Raw genomic sequence first — 18,706 nt, forward strand, 5'->3', positions numbered from 1 at the left:
AGGGAAAACCTTTAGTTTTCAGTGCTTGGAATTACTCCGCTGATCTTTCATCACCAATTTCCAGACTAGATATACCCCCCCCCCCCCGGAGTCCTCAGACCCCCACCCACATGAAACATGAGAGGAGAACAAGACGGTTGCACACCATGGAAAGTTCAATTACTGGAAACTTTATTGCTTTGTACCCGCCATCAAAGAGTCCCTGCCTGGGGACTTTAATGTAATGAAACACATCAGAGAAGGAGGTCCAAGGCAGGGACCCTTTTCTTGTTTGTCCAGAACAATAGGTGCCAGCATTTGAACTTTCCAGGCGTGCAGCTGTTTTTTTTTTTCCTTTACACCTTCCTAGACCCATGTGATCTATGGGGCATAAGACAAGCTCATGCCAGTGTTCAGCATCCTGGTCTTTAGGAGAGTGAATTCAGGTTTGAGAGCAGAGCCCTTTACTTTGTTGACTAATAAACCTCTCCATCCACGGACGCGTACCGACCGAGTCCCTCCAACCCACGGTAGTGTGCCTTCACCGCTGATATTAATGCATGTGATAAAGTCCTTTGTTCCATCCCAGGGCTTCTGATCGCTGCAGCCACTCTCTGTCTGAATGCACTGATCAGCAATTCTCAGGGAGGGTTTCTATACAATGACAACAATGGACTAGGTCTGTGTAATGTGTGTTGAAATGACCATTTGTGGTCTCCATCAGAAGCCAATGGGGCAGGGTAACAACGCAGGAGCACAACTTGGAGACAGAGTGTTATCACCCTAGAACAGGTTGCTTGAACAAGGACCTTCATGGCAGGATCACCCCAGAAATATGTATTAGAAGATTGAAAATGACATTAACAATGTATAATAGGAGCTGACTCCAGACTGAGGTTGGCCCTGACCCCTAGAGGAAGGAGGACTTGGAGGGAGTCACACCGCTCTACATTTATTATGAAGCTTAAAATAAATGATGAATTCATGAGACAATAAAAACCAAACTATACAAAGGAATGGAAGGAATTCTGTACATGGGTGGAGGCGGATTGTCCACCCAGACAGACAAAAGCTCCATAAAACCGCTTCCTGTAAAGTTTACATCAAGGCTCAGGCCACTGGGGGAAGGGGCTGACCAAACTCTTATCAGCATCATAAAATAAAATTAGTGTGCAAGGAGGGGGGTAGGGGACCCTTTGTAGAAGGAGAAGGGGGCATTTACCCCTTTACAGAGAGCCAGTCCAAAAGAAGAACCCAGCAAACCCAACTGGGCACCATTCTAAGGAATAATCCTTGGAACCCTCATACCATCCCCATAGGATAAGTGACCAGCAGGGGTCAGTCTTTGAGAAAGTCTTTTGTAACCACATCACTTCCTGTCGTGTGACCTGCGCTCAGCCGGACTGGGCGGGCACGGCCTGGAGGGTCACATTCAAAACCAAGTTGGTGCCCAAGGGCAAATCACGAGCGACTCTCTGGAAAGGGGGCGGCATGTTCGGTCCATCCAGCGTGTCCAGGATACCTGCCGAGGAGAAGGGCACAGCAGGTGAGCGGGTGCGGGAAATAGCACAGATAGGAATCATCATTTTCCACCCTTTCCCCTTACCGGCTCCACCCAGAATACCAATCAAGCTCCCAAACTTGCAGTATAGGGCTCGTCCACACTCCCCATAAGCACAATAGTAAAGGGCTGGCCCAATGCTGATTGCAACATTTTGTGTGATTTTAGTGTGAAAAGGGGCCTTACTGTGGTCTGCGTGCTTCTCTATGCAATGCAAGCAGATCATGGCAGGGTACTGTACAGACAGAGCTTCCTGAAACATCACAGCACCATCAGTGCTCCTCTCAATAGCCTTCAGTCCTGATGCAAGCAGAGGGCTGGCTTTTGGGAGGAGTTATGCAAATACTAACCGCCTAACTGGGAAAATACATCATTAGTTTGACAATACACACCGGGGTTATGGCTGCAGCTGTATGCTATAACCCCCGGTATTTTCTTAGGAGATTCTCTCTTTCATATAAAAGAGATCCCTATGAATTTGCCCCAGGATCATTTTTAGAAGCAGCGGGAGAGGTGTCCCCCGTCCCCCATCCCCCTCCTGACACTTCCCGGTGGTGTTCAGGCTTAAAGAAAAATAAATAAATTTAAAAAACCTTGAAAGACAAAAGGCATAATGAGCTAGTGTGCATTTCATACTAGCTCATTATGAAATACTTATCTTGGAATGAAGCCCCTGCAGCGCTGCCCAATCACCACTGACACAGCCGACATGTTCAGCAGTCTTCCTTCCGGGTTTGCATCCTCCGGCCATCTGATTGGCACAAGGACAGGAACACAGGCGGCCGTTCCTTCAGATCGCATGCGTCAGTGATGTCACTGGCTGCATGCGAGGTAAATATAGTTACATAGTTTGTGAGGTTGAAAAAAAGACATCCGTCCATCCAGTTCAACCTATGATGTGTGTGTGTGTGTGTGTGTGTGTGTGTGTGTGTTTGCTGTTAACCGTACATTGAATACCCCTGTATGCTGTATATATATCTCCTAAATGGTGCATGTTTAGGAGACATTTACAGTACCTATAGGTACAAGCTTTACTTTCTCTTTAGGTTACCGATCACTGAGCCTGGGAACCATCCGGCGCAGGCAGTGTCTTCCTCTAGAGATTACAAGATGGCCACCGATGATCTCTATGCCCTTGGAGGACTGGAGCGATATCATGGCATCACTTCTTGCTCTCAGGCCATGTAAACATGTTTTCTCTTTGGTTCATCGACTGACACAGCACTCCATAAATCATAACTACTGGGTTATATTGCCTCCTCCAGGAGTAAGACTAGGCAGAACAAATAACACCTGGCTACGCCCATGGGACCTACTTGGCTTGGTATTGTCGGGACTATTGGGTGTAATTAACTAATACAATAAAAATGATTTTAAAAGCCATGTATATGCCATATTATGCATATAAGATTCTGAACAGGACAGGATCCATTTTGTTAGGAGTTCATGGGAAGTTCATGTTCTTTTACAAGATGCCTTTACATAGTCTTAAGTTCTACAGAAAATCCTTGTAAGTCTGCAGTCATAAATAAGACCCCTTTACACATCTCATCAGATAAGAATCAATTGGCGAGACATCGTACTAGTCACTCGTGGCTAGTCTGGCCTGTTATCTTATCTGTATATAACAATGAACAATATAGTCAGTATATTTCTTTTAAAGGATTATTTAAAAATAAGTTTTAGAAAACATCATCATATGTAAGATGTATTAACGATAGTACATTGTATTCTTATTAATATAGAAGTGTGAACATGATACTTATGTATATATATATTATATATCTAATTATTATATAAGTATACTTTTCTATGATGTGTAAGGACTTGTGCGTCTTAAAAACATATTACTTCATTTCAAGGCATGTGGTAGGAGTGTTTATATAAGAATTACTTTGGACTGATCAAGGTGTTGTAAATCCTATAGGCCAGACATCTTAATTGACAGTGTAAGACACAGACAAGTGATTTAATGGGCTCTCACTAGTCAACAGGTCATCAAGGTCACTTTTAATAGTAGGCCATTGTATGTTATGACGTATGTTAAAACAAAATTTAATAAGTAATGCAACACTGCCCCTAGTGGATGTTTAATTTTAATTTCCAATAATTGATTATAGTAATTAGATGCTTTTAGTGACGTGGAGATTATATGGTAATGAGATCCCCGCCCATACTCCAGGGGGGGTTTAAAAATCCTGCTAAGAGAGGGGAAGAACTGAGGACTGAAAAGATCGTGAGGGAGTTCTGAGACCATTGATCCTATAACCAAGACAACGTGACTTCTCAGACAATAGAATTTGGCTGGTAAAGTATGTTCCTATTCTTCATATAGATATTTGATCTGCCTTATTTAGATGCACTTAACTGACCCATCACCTAATCTGTAGCATCAAGATTTGAAGTTAAATCATTCTAACTGCAGTATGATTGGTTTAATTCTTTTATCTTGGGATTTAAGCTGATTCTGGCTTTTAGTAAAAGGGTTCAGTTGTGATGTATTCTTTATGGTAGGTTAAGAAAATAGAAACATATTTTATCAATACAATCTGGACTTTTTAAGGCATGGTCCAACAATGTTGATCCATGCAACTGTATTTAAAACATAGAAATTGAATATCTGTTGAATGAGAGAAGTCACATGTCAAACCTGTCATATTGGTTGCCATCTTTTATGTAGACTGTCACTTATATTTAAAAGTCTTTGGTTATGATCATTTTATTATTCTGAGATAATATTCTTTGATTTTATTCTCATATTACCTTTGTGATATATACTATTGCATTTTATTGAAACTGTATGTTTATCACCAATTATATTTTTGACATTTATTTTGCACTGAAGTATTTAATAAATATATATATTTTTGCACAGAATTGTATCCTCTATCTTCAGTTTAGTGTCACTTAAAACGATCTTGCATTTTTATGATTTATAGAAATAAGTTGAGATTCTCCTAACTTACAGATCTTTGCTTATTTGTATAAATAGACACTGTTATATCAGAGCAGTATAAACATTCTGACAGTATATAACCCCCCTCTCTGCTTTAGGTAATCAGTTTTAATCTGTGTAGTCAGGAGTAAGGGGACCTAGGCTCTCGGCTGGGATCTCTGGTCCTAACAATTTTTTTCTCCTTCCTTACAGCTTTTTTTGTTTTTTCTCTCTAGGGAGGTCTACAATCAACTGCCAGGGAACGGGCTGGATAATAAAGATCCAGTGGTCCCCCCAGCCCAGCCAGCGAGTGCATGCAGACCGCAGCTACATGCTAGGTCGGCCGCCACATAGCCTCATGGACAGAGGCTGGCCCACGAGTTAAAGGTCTCGCAGGGTCGCATACGACTGGGCTTGGGTCTGAGTCGCAGCGGTCCCTTGGCTGACAACTCTCCTACTTCGTGGCGAGGATTCTGTCTAGAGCATTATCCGCAGCATGGAAGGGTAAGTACAGTCCCCCCTCTCCCCTTTTGGCATTTTTTTTTTTTTTTTTTTGGGGTGGATGCGGGTGACCCCCAGGGACAGTCGGACCTCCCTCCTCCCATCCTTAAAAATCCCTCAGTGAGCTGGGCTACCCCCCACTCCCTTTTCCCCCTGCCTGGACCAGTTGGTCCACGGGCTGCAGTTTATTTGTGATGCAGCTTTGGATACAGCTCCTGTGCTTTCCAAACTTTGTTTCAGCGGTGGTGATTAGGCTCGTGCTGTTGCTTAAGAATTGGTCCGCCCCTTCAAGGCGATCGCCTGTTTGGGGCTACCCTGGAGGACATCATTAGGGGTATCACGGGGGGGGGGGGGGGGTGTGGGATTCTTTCATGCTTCTGGGACGGAGAATAAGGGAAATAGATCTTTCAAAACTTCCCTGGTCTGGTAAGCCTAGAGCTAGCTTCTATGGACACACAGGTAAGACCCCTTCAGCATGAAGGTATGCCTTCACCCATTATTGGGGTGGGGGAACATCTTGGCTGGTTTCCAGGCCTTGTGGACCTCCATGATTCTTTTGGGGGTACCAAGGGGGACAAAGATTGTCCTTTTCAGGTTTTTTAGGTCCAGAGTCTCCTTGTGCGGATTTAATTCATGTAAAGGTTCAGGAGATGTCAGAACTACCTAGGGTCCCCCCTTATCCCTGTCCAAGGAATTGATTTACCTAGGTTTGATTCCAATTCTGACCAGGGTGGTCCTCCCCCTGGACAAACTTCAGGGACCACAGACTGATTCACCGGCTGCTGTTACACAGAGTTCTCTCTCTCATTTAGCATACAGGTTGTAAGTCTGGTGATATCAACCTTCAAGACAGTTCTGTTTGCACAGTCCTACATGCAGCTCCTGTGTCCTGGTTAAGGACTCTTATGTTTAGCCTTGGGTTATTTTTCCCACCCCTCATTTTCCTTTTGCCACTGCTTTTGGACGTCCCAGTAGTAATGATTTATGAAGTGCTGTGTCCGTCGATGAACAAAAGAGAAAATTGAATTTTTGTACTTACCATTAAATCCAGTTCATTGACGGACACAGCACCCACCCCTCTATGGAGTTCTGATACTTCTAATACTGCTTGCTACTAAACTGATTACCTAGAGCAGAGAGGGGGGTTATATACCAGCTGGGGACGGCCCATGGGCGCAGCCAGGTGTTTTTTGTTCGGTCTAGTCCTACTCCTGGTGGAGGCATTATAACCCAGTAGTTATGATTTATGGAGTGCTGTTTCAGTCGATGAACTCAGAGAAATAGATTTTACAGTAAGTACAAAAATCACATTTTTTTTCCTTTAACCGCTTATGGACTGAGCTCAATTCTGACACACGTTGTTTTACAGGTTAAAAATCAGTATTTTTTGCTAGAAAATTACTTAGAACCACCAAACATTATATATTTTTTTGCAAAGACTCTGGAGAATAAAATGCTGGTCGTTGCAATATTTTTTGTCACACGGTATTCACGCAGCAGTCTTTCAAATGCCATTTTTTTTGCAAAAATTTAAATTTCACTGCATAAAAAAAAAACTAAACAGTAAAGTTAGCCTATTTTTTTTTTTTAATTTTTTTTTTTAATATATTGTGAAAAATGGTGTCACGCCGAGTAAATAGGATACTCAACATGTTACGGTTTAAAATTGCGCACACCTGTGGAATGGCGACAAAACTACGGTCAATAAAAATCTCCATAGGCGACGCTTTAAAAATTTTTTAACGGTTACCAGTTTACAGTTACAGAGTAGCTCTTTTTTTAAAGCATTGCTCTGGTTCTGGCGATCGCGGCGATACCTCACATGTGTGGTTTGAACAGCAATTTAATTTGGAAGGCATGACTTCCGTATATGTTTACTTTCGTGCGCGAGCTCACGCCAACGGTTAATTATTTTTTTAAATTTTAGCACAGGTTTAAAAAAAAAAATAAAAAATATGATCACTTTTATTGCTGTCACATGCAATGTAAACATCCCTTGTGACAGTAACAGGCAGTGACAGGTACTCTTCATGGAGAGATCAGGGGTCTAAAAGACCCCAGACCCCTCCACTGAACTTCAATGTATTCAAAATGCATAAAAAAACGGCTCTTTTGAATACTGTCACTTTTTAAATTCGGCGCCTTTAGCCGCCAAGTAACCCGGACCTAACGTCATGAATGCCGCCTCCAGGTTACGTCATCAGAAACCCGATCTAAGCCGCATCCGGCTTTGATCAGGACTCCAACCTGGTGGGACGGGAGACCCGGGCAGAGCCGCGGAAGCGGCGGGGTGGGCGTCCTCCCCTCACTGAGGTAACGATCGAGCGGCGACCGAGCTGCATCAGTCGTTACTGCCTGAAAGCCGACTGCCGGCTCTAAAAAAATGGTACCTGGGATGATGCCTCTAGCTGCAGGCCTCACCCCGGTACAGCCACTTACTGCAGCTGATGTAAGGCTACGTTGATTTGCGGTAAGTGGTTAAGCAAAAAGATAAAATATATATATATATATATATATATATATATATATATATATATATATATATAAATTTTTTGATTTTAAGGGCAGAGGAGGGATTTGGTGTCTTTTAGACCCCCAGATCTCTTCATAAAGAGGATCTGTCATGCTGTATTGTTATTGCAAGGGATGTTTACATTCCTTGCAATAGCAATAAAAGTGATCACTTTTTTTTTTTTTTTTTTACAAAAAAAAAAAAAAAAAAAAAAAAAAAAAAAAATGTAAAATGTTACCAAATAAAAAACAAAAAAAAAAAAAAAATATGTTTTTTTTTTTTAAAGCAACCCCGCCCCCTGTGTGCTCATGCATAGTAGTGAACGCACACGTAGGTCACGCCCACATATGTAAACAAGTGTTCGCATCACACATGTGAGGTATCGCCATGAACGTCTGAGCGAGAGCAATAATTCTAGTGCAAGAACTCCTCTAACTCTAAACTGATCACCTGTAGAATTTTTTTTAATTGTCGCCTAAGTAATGTAGTTTGGCGCCTTTCCATGAGCATGCAAAATTTGTAAGCGTGAGATATCTATTTACTTGGCATAACATCATCTTTCATATTATACAAAGAAATGTGGGTGGGTGTGTATGTGTATATATATATATATATATATATATATATATATATATATATATATATATATATATATATATATATATATATATATATATATATATATATATATATTATTTTTTTTTTTTAATATATATGTTTTGCAAAAAAATTGCATTTGAAAAACCGCTGCGCAAAAACCGTGTGACATAAAAAATTGCAACACCCGCCATTTTATTCTCTAGTGTCTGTTAAAAAAATTCTATATAATGTTTGTGTGCTCTATGGAATTTTCTAGCAAAAAATACTATTTTTTTTACATGTCAGAAAAACGCTGAGTGGTTAAAATGCATTGATGGGCGGGTGTCAATCTGGAGAAATGGGTGTTTCAATGCAGGGTGTATTTGCATGCAGACCACCCTAGGTTATGCCTGCATGTGATACTGAGCCTCTATGATTAAAAGAACTGAAATATAATAAATGTAAGGGGGTCGGGGAGGAAAGTGCTAGATGTCATCCAGCCAGGTAGTGAGGGGGGCTCTGACTTGCTGCAGCTATTATTGCACACTATGAGAAGCTCACAGTGTGCAGTGAAAGCAGAGTAAGCAATTTCAGTATAGCAGAGGAGCCGGTAAAACTGTGCCAGACTGAAGGGAGGTACGGAGGTCAGATTTAAAAAGGTAACCTCTCTGAGATGAAGCCTGAACAAACAACCTTTTAAAAATTTTCCTATAACAGGTCCACTTTAGGTCATTATCTTTACCCCAGCAGAAGCCATACCAGACCCCTCTGCGTACAGACGATGCCCATACATAGGAAGTCTCCTTACCTTCCACCACCTTGTGATAGGCGAAGTGCAGGTACAGGAGGAACAACATGTGCAGAGCGACTAAAATGCCGCACAGGATCAGACGCTGCGTTTGACCGACTGTACGAGACAGCAACACCGCCACCTGCAGGATGACAAGGGAACAGCGTGAAATTAAAGCACAGTAATAGAGAGTGGATATGAACTCCCCTTGTGGGGTCATTCCTCACCATGCGCAGGGTAGACAGGCCACCAATCACCAACCAGAAGATGTAGAAGAGAGAGTGGAAGTGAATGTTGTAGGTGATAAGGAGGACTACGCAGTGTCCAAAGAGACCATAACCCTGCAAGAGAAGAGTGTCACATTGAGCGTCCGCTCTACATACATTTAATAACTTCTGGACCGGAAGGATTTTCCCTTCTTAATGACCAGGCCCTATTTTGCGATTCGACACTGCCTTATTTTAACGGACAATTGCGCGGTCGTGCGACGCTGTACCCAAATAAAACTGACGTCCTTTTTTTCCCCACAAACAGAGCTTTCTTTGATCACCTGTGCGATTTTTATTTTTTGCGCTATAGACAAAAAACAAGTGATTTTAATGTCAATGTTTTTTTTCTATTAAAAGAACAAACATGTTATACTTCCCTCCTCTGTGCAGTTGGTTTTGCACAGAGCAGCCCCAATCCTCTTGGTTCCCTGGTTAGAGCTCCTGGTCCCTCCCTCCTGTTGAGTGCCCCCACAGTAAGCAGCTTGCTATGGGGGCACCTGAGCTGAGCTGCAGCTCCTTGTATCCATCCAGACACAGACCTGCCATTCAGGCCCCACCCCCTCTCTCTCCTTAATTGGCTAACTTGGTTTGTTTGACAGCAGCGGGAGCTCTGTGGACGGCTGAGGCACTCGTGAACATCGCTGGATAGAGATGGCGCTCAGGTAAGTATTAGGGGGGCTGAGCAGGCTGCTATACACAGAAGGCTTTTTATCTTCATGCATATAAATACAAACGATGCATGGCGCTCTTGCAGTCCGGGACACTGCGGCCATCTTGATGGTTGGAAACACACACCAAACATTACACTAGGAGGATTGTCCCATTTATTCCCACATTACAATCTTTTCTGTATGGAGAAACAATGGAGAGGAAGGCTGTGTTGAAAAGCCAATAGGACTCCAGCGCCTATAAATTATCTACTACTTCCATAGACCATTGTAGTGAAGGTCTATGCCAGTGATGGCGAACCTTAGAACTCCAGAGGTTTTGTAACCACATTTCCCATGATGCTCAACTACACTGCAGAGTGCATGAGCATTATGGGAAATGTAGTTCCAAAACATCTGGGGTGCCAAGGTTCACCATCACTGGACTCTATGCTAACTGGTAAGAGGCTGTGGAATTGGGTGTCGGTAGTGGTCTCCATAACTCACTATCAGAAGATTTCACTTGTGTTCCCCCTTGGATGCGGGTTCTTGTGAAACTGATTAGCGCTGCACCTGTTCCATTACAGATTTATTAGAAAGACCCACAATAACACAGGATTCCCAGAGCACTATGGCTTTAATCCCAGTTCACACTGGTGCGATGCGGGAAACCCTGCGATTCAGTGCCGGTTCCCGCATCGCACAGTGGTTCACACTGAGATCCTGAGATGGTGCAGGAATCGGATTGCATAGGTGTGAACACCCATGCGATCCGATTCCAGTGCAAAAAAAAAACAAAAACAAAAAAAGAGCCCTGCACCATTTTGGTGTGAATGTGATGGGATTTCAGCCAGTTTGTATGGCTGAAATCGCATTGCACAGACATCGCTTGTGATCTGCACAGTAATGTGGTGGCAAATCACATGCAATGTCTGGCATTGCACTAGTGAGAACTGGCACTTAAAGTGGTAGTATACTCCGCTTTTTAACTTTTACCTACAGGTAAGCCTATATGGCGAACCTTGGCACTCCAGATGTTTTGTAACTACATTTCCCATGATGCTCAACTACACTGCAGAGTGCATGAGCATCATGGGAAATGTAGTTCCAAAACATCTGGGGTGCCAAGGTTCTCCATCACTGGCCTATAATAAGACCTAGAATAAGGCTTACCTGTAGGTAAAATTAATATCTCCTAAACCTACATGTTTAGGAGATAATTCACCCTGCATGCAGCCCCTGACACCAGCGGCGCATGGGATTTGAAGGTCCGGCTTATCTTGCAGCACCTTCAGAGCTCCTTGCCGGAAAGTGAACATCCCGCGCACATGCGTGGGAGGGACGTCATCGCAGCTCCGGCCACTCACAGCACCGGAGCTCTGAACCCGGAAGAGATGTTGAGGGAAGATGTCAGCTCCCTCAGTGGTGTCCAGGGCGACCATGTCGTGACTTCGCTCTAAGGTAAGTATTTCATAATTTGCTAGTATGCATCGCATACTAGCACATTATGCCATTCTCCTGCAGGTTTTTTTGGGATACAAATGCCTTAAGTAGACAACATTAGTATTAGGTGCTTGCTTTCAATCACAGTAACTGATTGAAACATCAGATGCAGCAATAGGGGGGAGGAATCACTGTTCTAGTCTAAAGGAGTCACTGAAGTATTAGGGGGCAGAGTCTCTTCTCAAGAGGGAGACGGTGGAGTCTCTGGTCTGACTTTTACAGCTTGAGTTATTGAGGTCTGTAAACAATGGGCTTTTTCAACAGTAAAGCACCTTTGGGATGTGGTGGAATGGGAGATTGGCATCATGGATGTGCAGCCGCCAAATCTGCAGGAACTGCGTGACACTATCATGTCACTATGGAGCAAAATCTATGAGGAATGTTTCCAACACCTTTTTGAATCTATGCCAGGAAGAACGACGGCAGTTCTGAAGGCAAAAGGGGGTCCAACCCGGTACTAGAAAGGTGTACCTAATAAAGTGGCCGGTGAGCGTAATTCAAATGCCATCCTAGAGGCATGTGACTGGTTGCGCAAACCATTTATCCCACACCTTTTGGTATTTAGCTGGGCATCCTCTGTGTACATCAATGGTGGGGTTGAGTTCACCTTTCGTACCCACGCCTCAAATAAAGGGGGGGGGGGGTGTCTGCATTCAGTTACATGCAATCACTTTGTGAGCAGTAAATAGCGGCAATACTTTTTTTACCTAGCGCCAAAAATGCAGGTCTTTGGCGGTTATACAACCCACTGGCTTCAATAATCTAACACTGGAATACTAGTACTCACCAGCAGGGAGAGGGTCTGCAGCATGGTGATCTGAGAGTTACACAAATAGGCAACAAAATAAATGAAGGATGAAACTCCAAGCCAATATCCAAAGCAAGTTCCGATAGCAGTGCCCATGAGTGTGCCCTCCACCTGTATGCCAAAGAATAAACTATTATATCATTACACTCCATCTTTTACCAAACCCTCCATCCTATCCCATACCTTACCCTCCATCCTGAACCGTACTGTACATCCTGTACCATATCTATTACCCATACCAAACTCTCCATTCTATACCCGCATACATCATCCGATCCATTACTGCACCTTCCACCTTCAACCAAACTCTTCATCCTACACCACATCCTCCATCCACAACCAAACTCTCCATCCTACACCACATCCTCCATCCTACACCACATCCTCCATCCGCAACCAAACTCTCCATCCTACACCACATCCTCCATCCACAACCAAACTCTCCATCCTACACCAAATCCTCCTACACCACATCCTCCATCCACAACCAAACTCTCCATCCTACACCACATCCTCAATCCACAACCAAACTCTCCATCCTACACCACATCCTCCATCCACAACCAAACTCTCCATCCTACACCAAATCCTCCTACACCACATCCTCCATCCACAACCAAACTCTCCATCCTACACCACATCCTCAATCCACAACCAAACTCTCCATCCTACACCACATCCTCCATCCACAACCAAACTCTCCATCCTACACCACATCCTCAATCCACTCTCTTCATTCTTTACTGCATCCACCATCATATCTCATACTCCATCCTATACCACATCCTCCATCCACAACCAAACTCTTCATCCTATACCTCATCCACCATCCTATATCACCAGCCAAACCCTTCAACCTGAATTGTACTGTACATTCTATACCGCATCCCATCCCAAAATCTCCATCCTATACTGCATTCACCATCTTATCCATTACCACACCTTCCATCTTCTACCAAACTCTCCATCCTACAGCGTGTCCTCCATCCCCATTAGAGCTCTCCATCCTATACAGCGACTGCCATCCTATTCCATGAGATTTCCTTATTCCCAACCATCTCTCCATCCTATACCGCATCAGCTATTCCATCCATCATCCTATCCCACATCCTCCATCTCTATTCAAACACTTCATCCTGACCCATACTGCACTTCCTGTACCACAACATCCACCATCCCATCTCAATCTTTCCATACTAAGGGCATCCCCCATCCTATCCAATACTGCACCTTCCACCTTCTAGCAAACTCTCCATTCTGTACTGCATCCACCATCCTATCCCATACCACACCATCCACCAAACTCTCCATCCAAAAACAGCATCCACCATCCCCAACCATCCTTTACCACATGCACCATTTTATCCCATACCACACACTCTACCCCCAACCAAAATCTCTATCCTACAGCACATCCACCATTCTATCCCATACTACACCATCCACCATTCTATCCCATATTACACCCTCTACTCCCAAAAAAATTCTCTATCCTAGAGCACATCAACCATTCTATCCCATACTACACCCTCCACCCCCAACCAAATTCTCTATCCTACACCACATCCACCATTCTATCCCATACTACACCCTCTACCCCTTAACAAATGCTCTATCCTAGAGCACATCAACCATTCTATTCCATACTACACCCTCCACCTCAAAACCAAATTCTCTATCCTACACCACACCCACCATTCTATACCCTCCACCCCCCAACAAATAACTCTATGCCACATCCACCATTCTTATCCCATGACGCAAACTGCACACCAACCAAACTCTCTGTCCTCAACTGCATCCCCCATCCTATTCCATACTACATCCTCGAGCCCCAACAGCACCCTTCCTCCTAAACTGTACCTCATATCCTGCACCACTTACACCAATTGATACCGCACCCTACACCCCCTTATTGCCCTTACTCCCTTACAATGACAGTTCCAGATGATTTCATGCCATGTAGCAGAATGGCCACCATGGTAAACACCAGCATAAGAGGTCCATACAGCTCTCCAGCAATTTTCTGCAGACAGAAAAGGGAACCATGAGACATTTTTTATCCATCAGTAAACCAGATCAGGGGTAGATTAGTCATGACTGGGCTGTCATACACACCTGGGGAAAGTTGATCATCCTTACAGGGATCATTGACTCCAGCAACCTGGGGGGAGGGTGGGACAGGAAGAAATGTTATGCTGGTGAAAATCTCCTGAAGACAGCAAATTAACATATTTTTATTTACCTAATATGTTAAGACAAATAACAAGAACTTTATACTGATATTGTAAATAACATTCTGAATACAGAAAATGCCTTTGTAGACACCTGTGCAACTCCATGACTGTTCTCTGTGTGCAGATAATACTGCCCCTGTGTGCAACATTAATATTCCTCCCTCCCTCTGAACAGTCCTCAGACCTTCCACTTATATCTGTACTGGAGGTCTTATCCTCTGCGCTGTCACCTCACCATGGGGGTCCCACTCACCGGTTCCGGACCTGTATGGGCTCCACATCAAAGTACGGGCGCAGGATGTCTATGTTGGCATAAAGATTGAAGGCCTTAGAGGCCTGCCGCTTCCCCGCCTGCCACATCTGAGGGAGAAAAAGAGTGAGTAACCCCGACTGGGGAGACAGCAGGCAATACGAAGAGTGAGTTGGCCACCCAACCTCACAAACAGGTTAATCAGAAGTAAGGTCTAGATGGAGGGGTGTGGGTGAGGAGAAAAAGAGTGCATATTTTGGACGTGGAGAAGAGTGGGGGAGCAGAAGTGGGTGGGTAACCCAGGCATAGAGGACAGTGGGTGAGGAGAAGAGGAGTGGTCAACCCAGACACAGAGGAGAGTGGGAAACCCAGACACAGAGGAGAGTGGGTGAGGAGAAGTGGGGTGGGTAACCAGACACAGAGGACAGTGGGTGAGGAGAAGTGGGGTGGGTAACCAGACACAGAGGACAGTGGGTGAGGAGAAGTGGGGTGGGGTGGGTAACCTGACACAGAGGTCATCGGGTGAGGAGAAGAGGGGGGAACCAGATACAGAGGACAGTGGGTGAGAAGAAGAGGTGTGGGTAACCAGGCCAGGTGGACATTGGCTGAGGAGAAGAAGGATGGGTAACCAGACACGGTAGACAGTGGGTGAGAAGTGGGGTAGGTAACCACACATGGTGGACAGTGGGTGAGAAGTGGGGTAGGTAACCACACATGGTGGACAGTGGGTGAGAAGTGGGGTAGGTAACCACACATGGTGGACAGTGGGTGAGAAGTGGGGTAGGTAACCACACATGGTGGACAGTGGGTGAGAAGCGGGGTAGGTAACCACAAATGGTAGACAGTGGGTGAGAAGCGGGGTAGGTAACCACACATAGTGGACAGTAGGTGAGAAGCGGGGTAGGTAACCACACATGGTAGACAGTAGGTGAGACGTGGGGTAGGTAACCACACATGGTATACAGTAGGTGAGACGTGGGGTAGGTAACCACAAATGGTAGACAGTGGGTGAGAAGCGGGGTAGGTAACCACACATAGTGGACAGTAGGTGAGAAGCGGGGTAGGTAACCACACATGGTAGACAGTAGGTGAGACGTGGGGTAGGTAACCACACATGGTATACAGTAGGTGAGACGTGGGGTAGGTAACCACACATGGTAGACAGTAGGTGAGAAGCGGGGTAGGTAACCACCCATGGTAGACAGTAGGTGAGAAGTGGGGTAGGTAACCACACATGGTGGACAGTAGGTGAGACGTGGGGTAGGTAACCACACATGGTAGACAGTAGGTGAGAAGTGGGGTAGGTAACCACACATGGTAGACAGTAGGTGAGAAGCGGGGTAGGTAACCACACATAGTGGACAGTAGGTGAGAAGTGGGGTAGGTAACCACACATGGTAGACAGTAGGTGAGAAGTGGGGTAGGTAACCACACATTGTAGACAGTAGGTGAGAAGCGGGGTAGGTAACCACACATGGTAGACAGTGGGTGAGAAGCGGGGTAGGTAACCACACATTGTAGACAGTAGGTGAGAAGCGGGGTAGGTAACCACACATGGTAGACAGTGGGTGAGAAGCGGAGTAGGTAACCACACATGGTAGACAGTGGGTGAGAAGCGGGGTAGGTAACCACACATGGTAGACAGTAGGTGAGAAGTGGGGTAGGTAACCACACATAGTGGACAGTAGGTGAGAAGTGGGGTAGGTAACCACACATAGTGGACAGTAGGTGAGAAGCGGGGTAGGTAACCACACATTGTAGACAGTAGGTGAGAAGTGGGGTAGGTAACCACACATGGTAGACAGTGGGTGAGAAGCGGGGTAGGTAACCACACATGGTAGACAGTGGGTGAGAAGCGGGGTAGGTAACCACACATAGTGGACAGTAGGTGAGAAGTGGGGTAGGTAACCACACATGGTAGACAGTAGGTGAGAAGTGGGGTAGGTAACCACACATGGTGGACAGTAGGTGAGAAGCGGGGTAGGTAACCACACATAGTGGACAGTAGGTGAGAAGCGGGGTAGGTAACCACACATGGTAGACAGTAGGTGAGACGTGGGGTAGGTAACCACACATGGTATACAGTAGGTGAGACGTGGGGTAGGTAACCACACATGGTAGACAGTAGGTGAGAAGCGGGGTAGGTAACCACCCATGGTAGACAGTAGGTGAGAAGTGGGGTAGGTAACCACACATGGTGGACAGTAGGTGAGACGTGGGGTAGGTAACCACACATGGTAGACAGTAGGTGAGAAGTGGGGTAGGTAACCACACATGGTAGACAGTAGGTGAGAAGCGGGGTAGGTAACCACACATAGTGGACAGTAGGTGAGAAGTGGGGTAGGTAACCACACATGGTAGACAGTAGGTGAGAAGTGGGGTAGGTAACCACACATTGTAGACAGTAGGTGAGAAGCGGGGTAGGTAACCACACATTGTAGACAGTAGGTGAGAAGCGGGGTAGGTAACCACACATGGTAGACAGTGGGTGAGAAGCGGGGTAGGTAACCACACATTGTAGACAGTAGGTGAGAAGCGGGGTAGGTAACCACACATGGTAGACAGTGGGTGAGAAGCGGAGTAGGTAACCACACATGGTAGACAGTGGGTGAGAAGCGGGGTAGGTAACCACACATAGTGGACAGTAGGTGAGAAGCGGGGTAGGTAACCACACATAGTGGACAGTAGGTGAGACGTGGGGTAGGTAACCACACATTGTAGACAGTAGGTGAGAAGTGGGGTAGGTAACCACACATAGTGGACAGTAGGTGAGAAGTGGGGTAGGTAACCACACATAGTGGACAGTAGGTGAGAAGCGGGGTAGGTAACCACACATAGTGGACAGTAGGTGAGAAGCGGGGTAGGTAACCACACATTGTAGACAGTAGGTGAGAAGTGGGGTAGGTAACCACACATGGTAGACAGTGGGTGAGAAGCGGGGTAGGTAACCACACATGGTAGACAGTGGGTGAGAAGCGGGGTAGGTAACCACACATAGTGGACAGTAGGTGAGAAGTGGGGTAGGTAACCACACATGGTAGACAGTAGGTGAGAAGTGGGGTAGGTAACCACACATGGTAGACAGTAGGTGAGGAGAAGGGCAGTAGGTAACCAGGACACAGAAGCTGACACTCACCTCATCGGCCACTTGGCGCCCCAGCTGACCCTTTATCCCCTTCATGCCCAGGAAAGCTCCATCCTCTTCTCCCTCCTCGGGGACGCCGTCCGCCTCTCCCTCCTCCTCGTCCTCCTTCATCCTCTGGTGGATCTCCCCCATGTCCTCAAAGCTGGAGCCTGACGTGTCATCCATGTTCTCCATGTCAATCACCGCAGCCCCACCCCCGCTCTGCAAGAGAGAGAATCCCCCATCAGTGAATGTGGAATGGAAGGCCGGGGGGAGGGGTATGTATGAGGGTCTCATATGGTGTCAGGGGGTCTTCTGAATTATGGGGGGGGGGAGCAGGTAGTGCTGGGTGAACTCTACATGCCAGGGAGAGTGGGAAACAGTATGGGGGAAGACTTGCATTTGGTCAGGTATAGTGGACAGATAAGGGGACCCCCAGAGGTGGGCAGTATTGGGGGGGGATCAGTATCGGGGAGGGGTTGCATATGGAGGGGTCTCCTACTTTGTCAGGTATAGCGGAGGGAGAAGGGGACCCCCAGAGGTGGGCAGTATGATGGGGGTTGGGCTTGGTAGTGGGTGGAGGGTGAGTAATGGAGAGACCCCCCAGGTGGTGAAGGTGGGGTGTCAATGCTAGTTAGGCCCATTGTTGGGGGTGGGGAGGCCCAGATATGGAGGGAGACCCTTGTGGGTGCTCAGGTGGGGGAGGGGGCCTCATATCTATGGAGGGGGTCAGATGGATGGTAATGTGGTATTGGAAATCTCCTGTATTGGAGGGGGTAGACATTGGGACAGTGAGAGTGGGAGGGGCTAGTAATTAGGGGTCACCTGCACATCGTCCTGGAAGCCACCCCAGTCTGGGAGATTCCTGCCCCCCGGAGCCGCCATTCTGCCCCTCTTGGGGTTTTATCCGTTCTTCTTCCTGACACCCGGAAGTAAACAGGAGACGTGGAGGGGCGGAGCTGTAAGCTGAATCTCCCAGCTGACTTGCTAAGGGTTCGGACAGCCATCTTG

The 18,706-nt window shown here is 45.9% G+C and overlaps 1 protein-coding gene across 1 annotated transcript; it reads right to left on the minus strand.

Moving 5' to 3' along the window:
• Positions 1 to 1,196: 1,196 nt before the first annotated feature.
• YIPF3 (Yip1 domain family member 3) lies at positions 1,197 to 18,681 on the minus strand. Its single transcript, XM_082251427.1, has 9 exons — positions 18,521 to 18,681; positions 17,708 to 17,917; positions 14,575 to 14,681; positions 14,203 to 14,248; positions 14,018 to 14,110; positions 12,064 to 12,195; positions 9,085 to 9,198; positions 8,876 to 8,999; positions 1,197 to 1,501 (listed from the first exon to the last, which is right to left on the minus strand). The coding sequence occupies exons 1-9, from the start codon at positions 18,578 to 18,580 to the stop codon at positions 1,374 to 1,376; spliced, it is 1,014 nt and encodes a 337-aa protein (XP_082107553.1). The 5' UTR covers positions 18,581 to 18,681; the 3' UTR covers positions 1,197 to 1,373.
• Positions 18,682 to 18,706: the final 25 nt, after the last annotated feature.

The sequence above is a fragment of the Pelophylax lessonae genome (assembly GCF_965119305.1).
Source record: "Pelophylax lessonae genome assembly, chromosome: 3".
NCBI lineage: Eukaryota > Metazoa > Chordata > Amphibia > Anura > Ranidae > Pelophylax > Pelophylax lessonae.

Bases quoted from the DNA above. Each gene is read 5' to 3' on its own strand.
- YIPF3 (XM_082251427.1), bottom strand. From the start codon at position 18,580: ATGGCGGCTCCGGGGGGCAGGAATCTCCCAGACTGGGGTGGCTTCCAG. The intron at 14,111-14,202 runs GTGTGTATGACA...TTCTGTCTGCAG, and splicing joins GGATGATCAACTTTCCCCAG to AAAATTGCTGGAGAGCTGTA. The intron at 12,196-14,017 runs GTAAGGGAGTAA...TTTGGCATACAG, and splicing joins AATCATCTGGAACTGTCATT to GTGGAGGGCACACTCATGGG.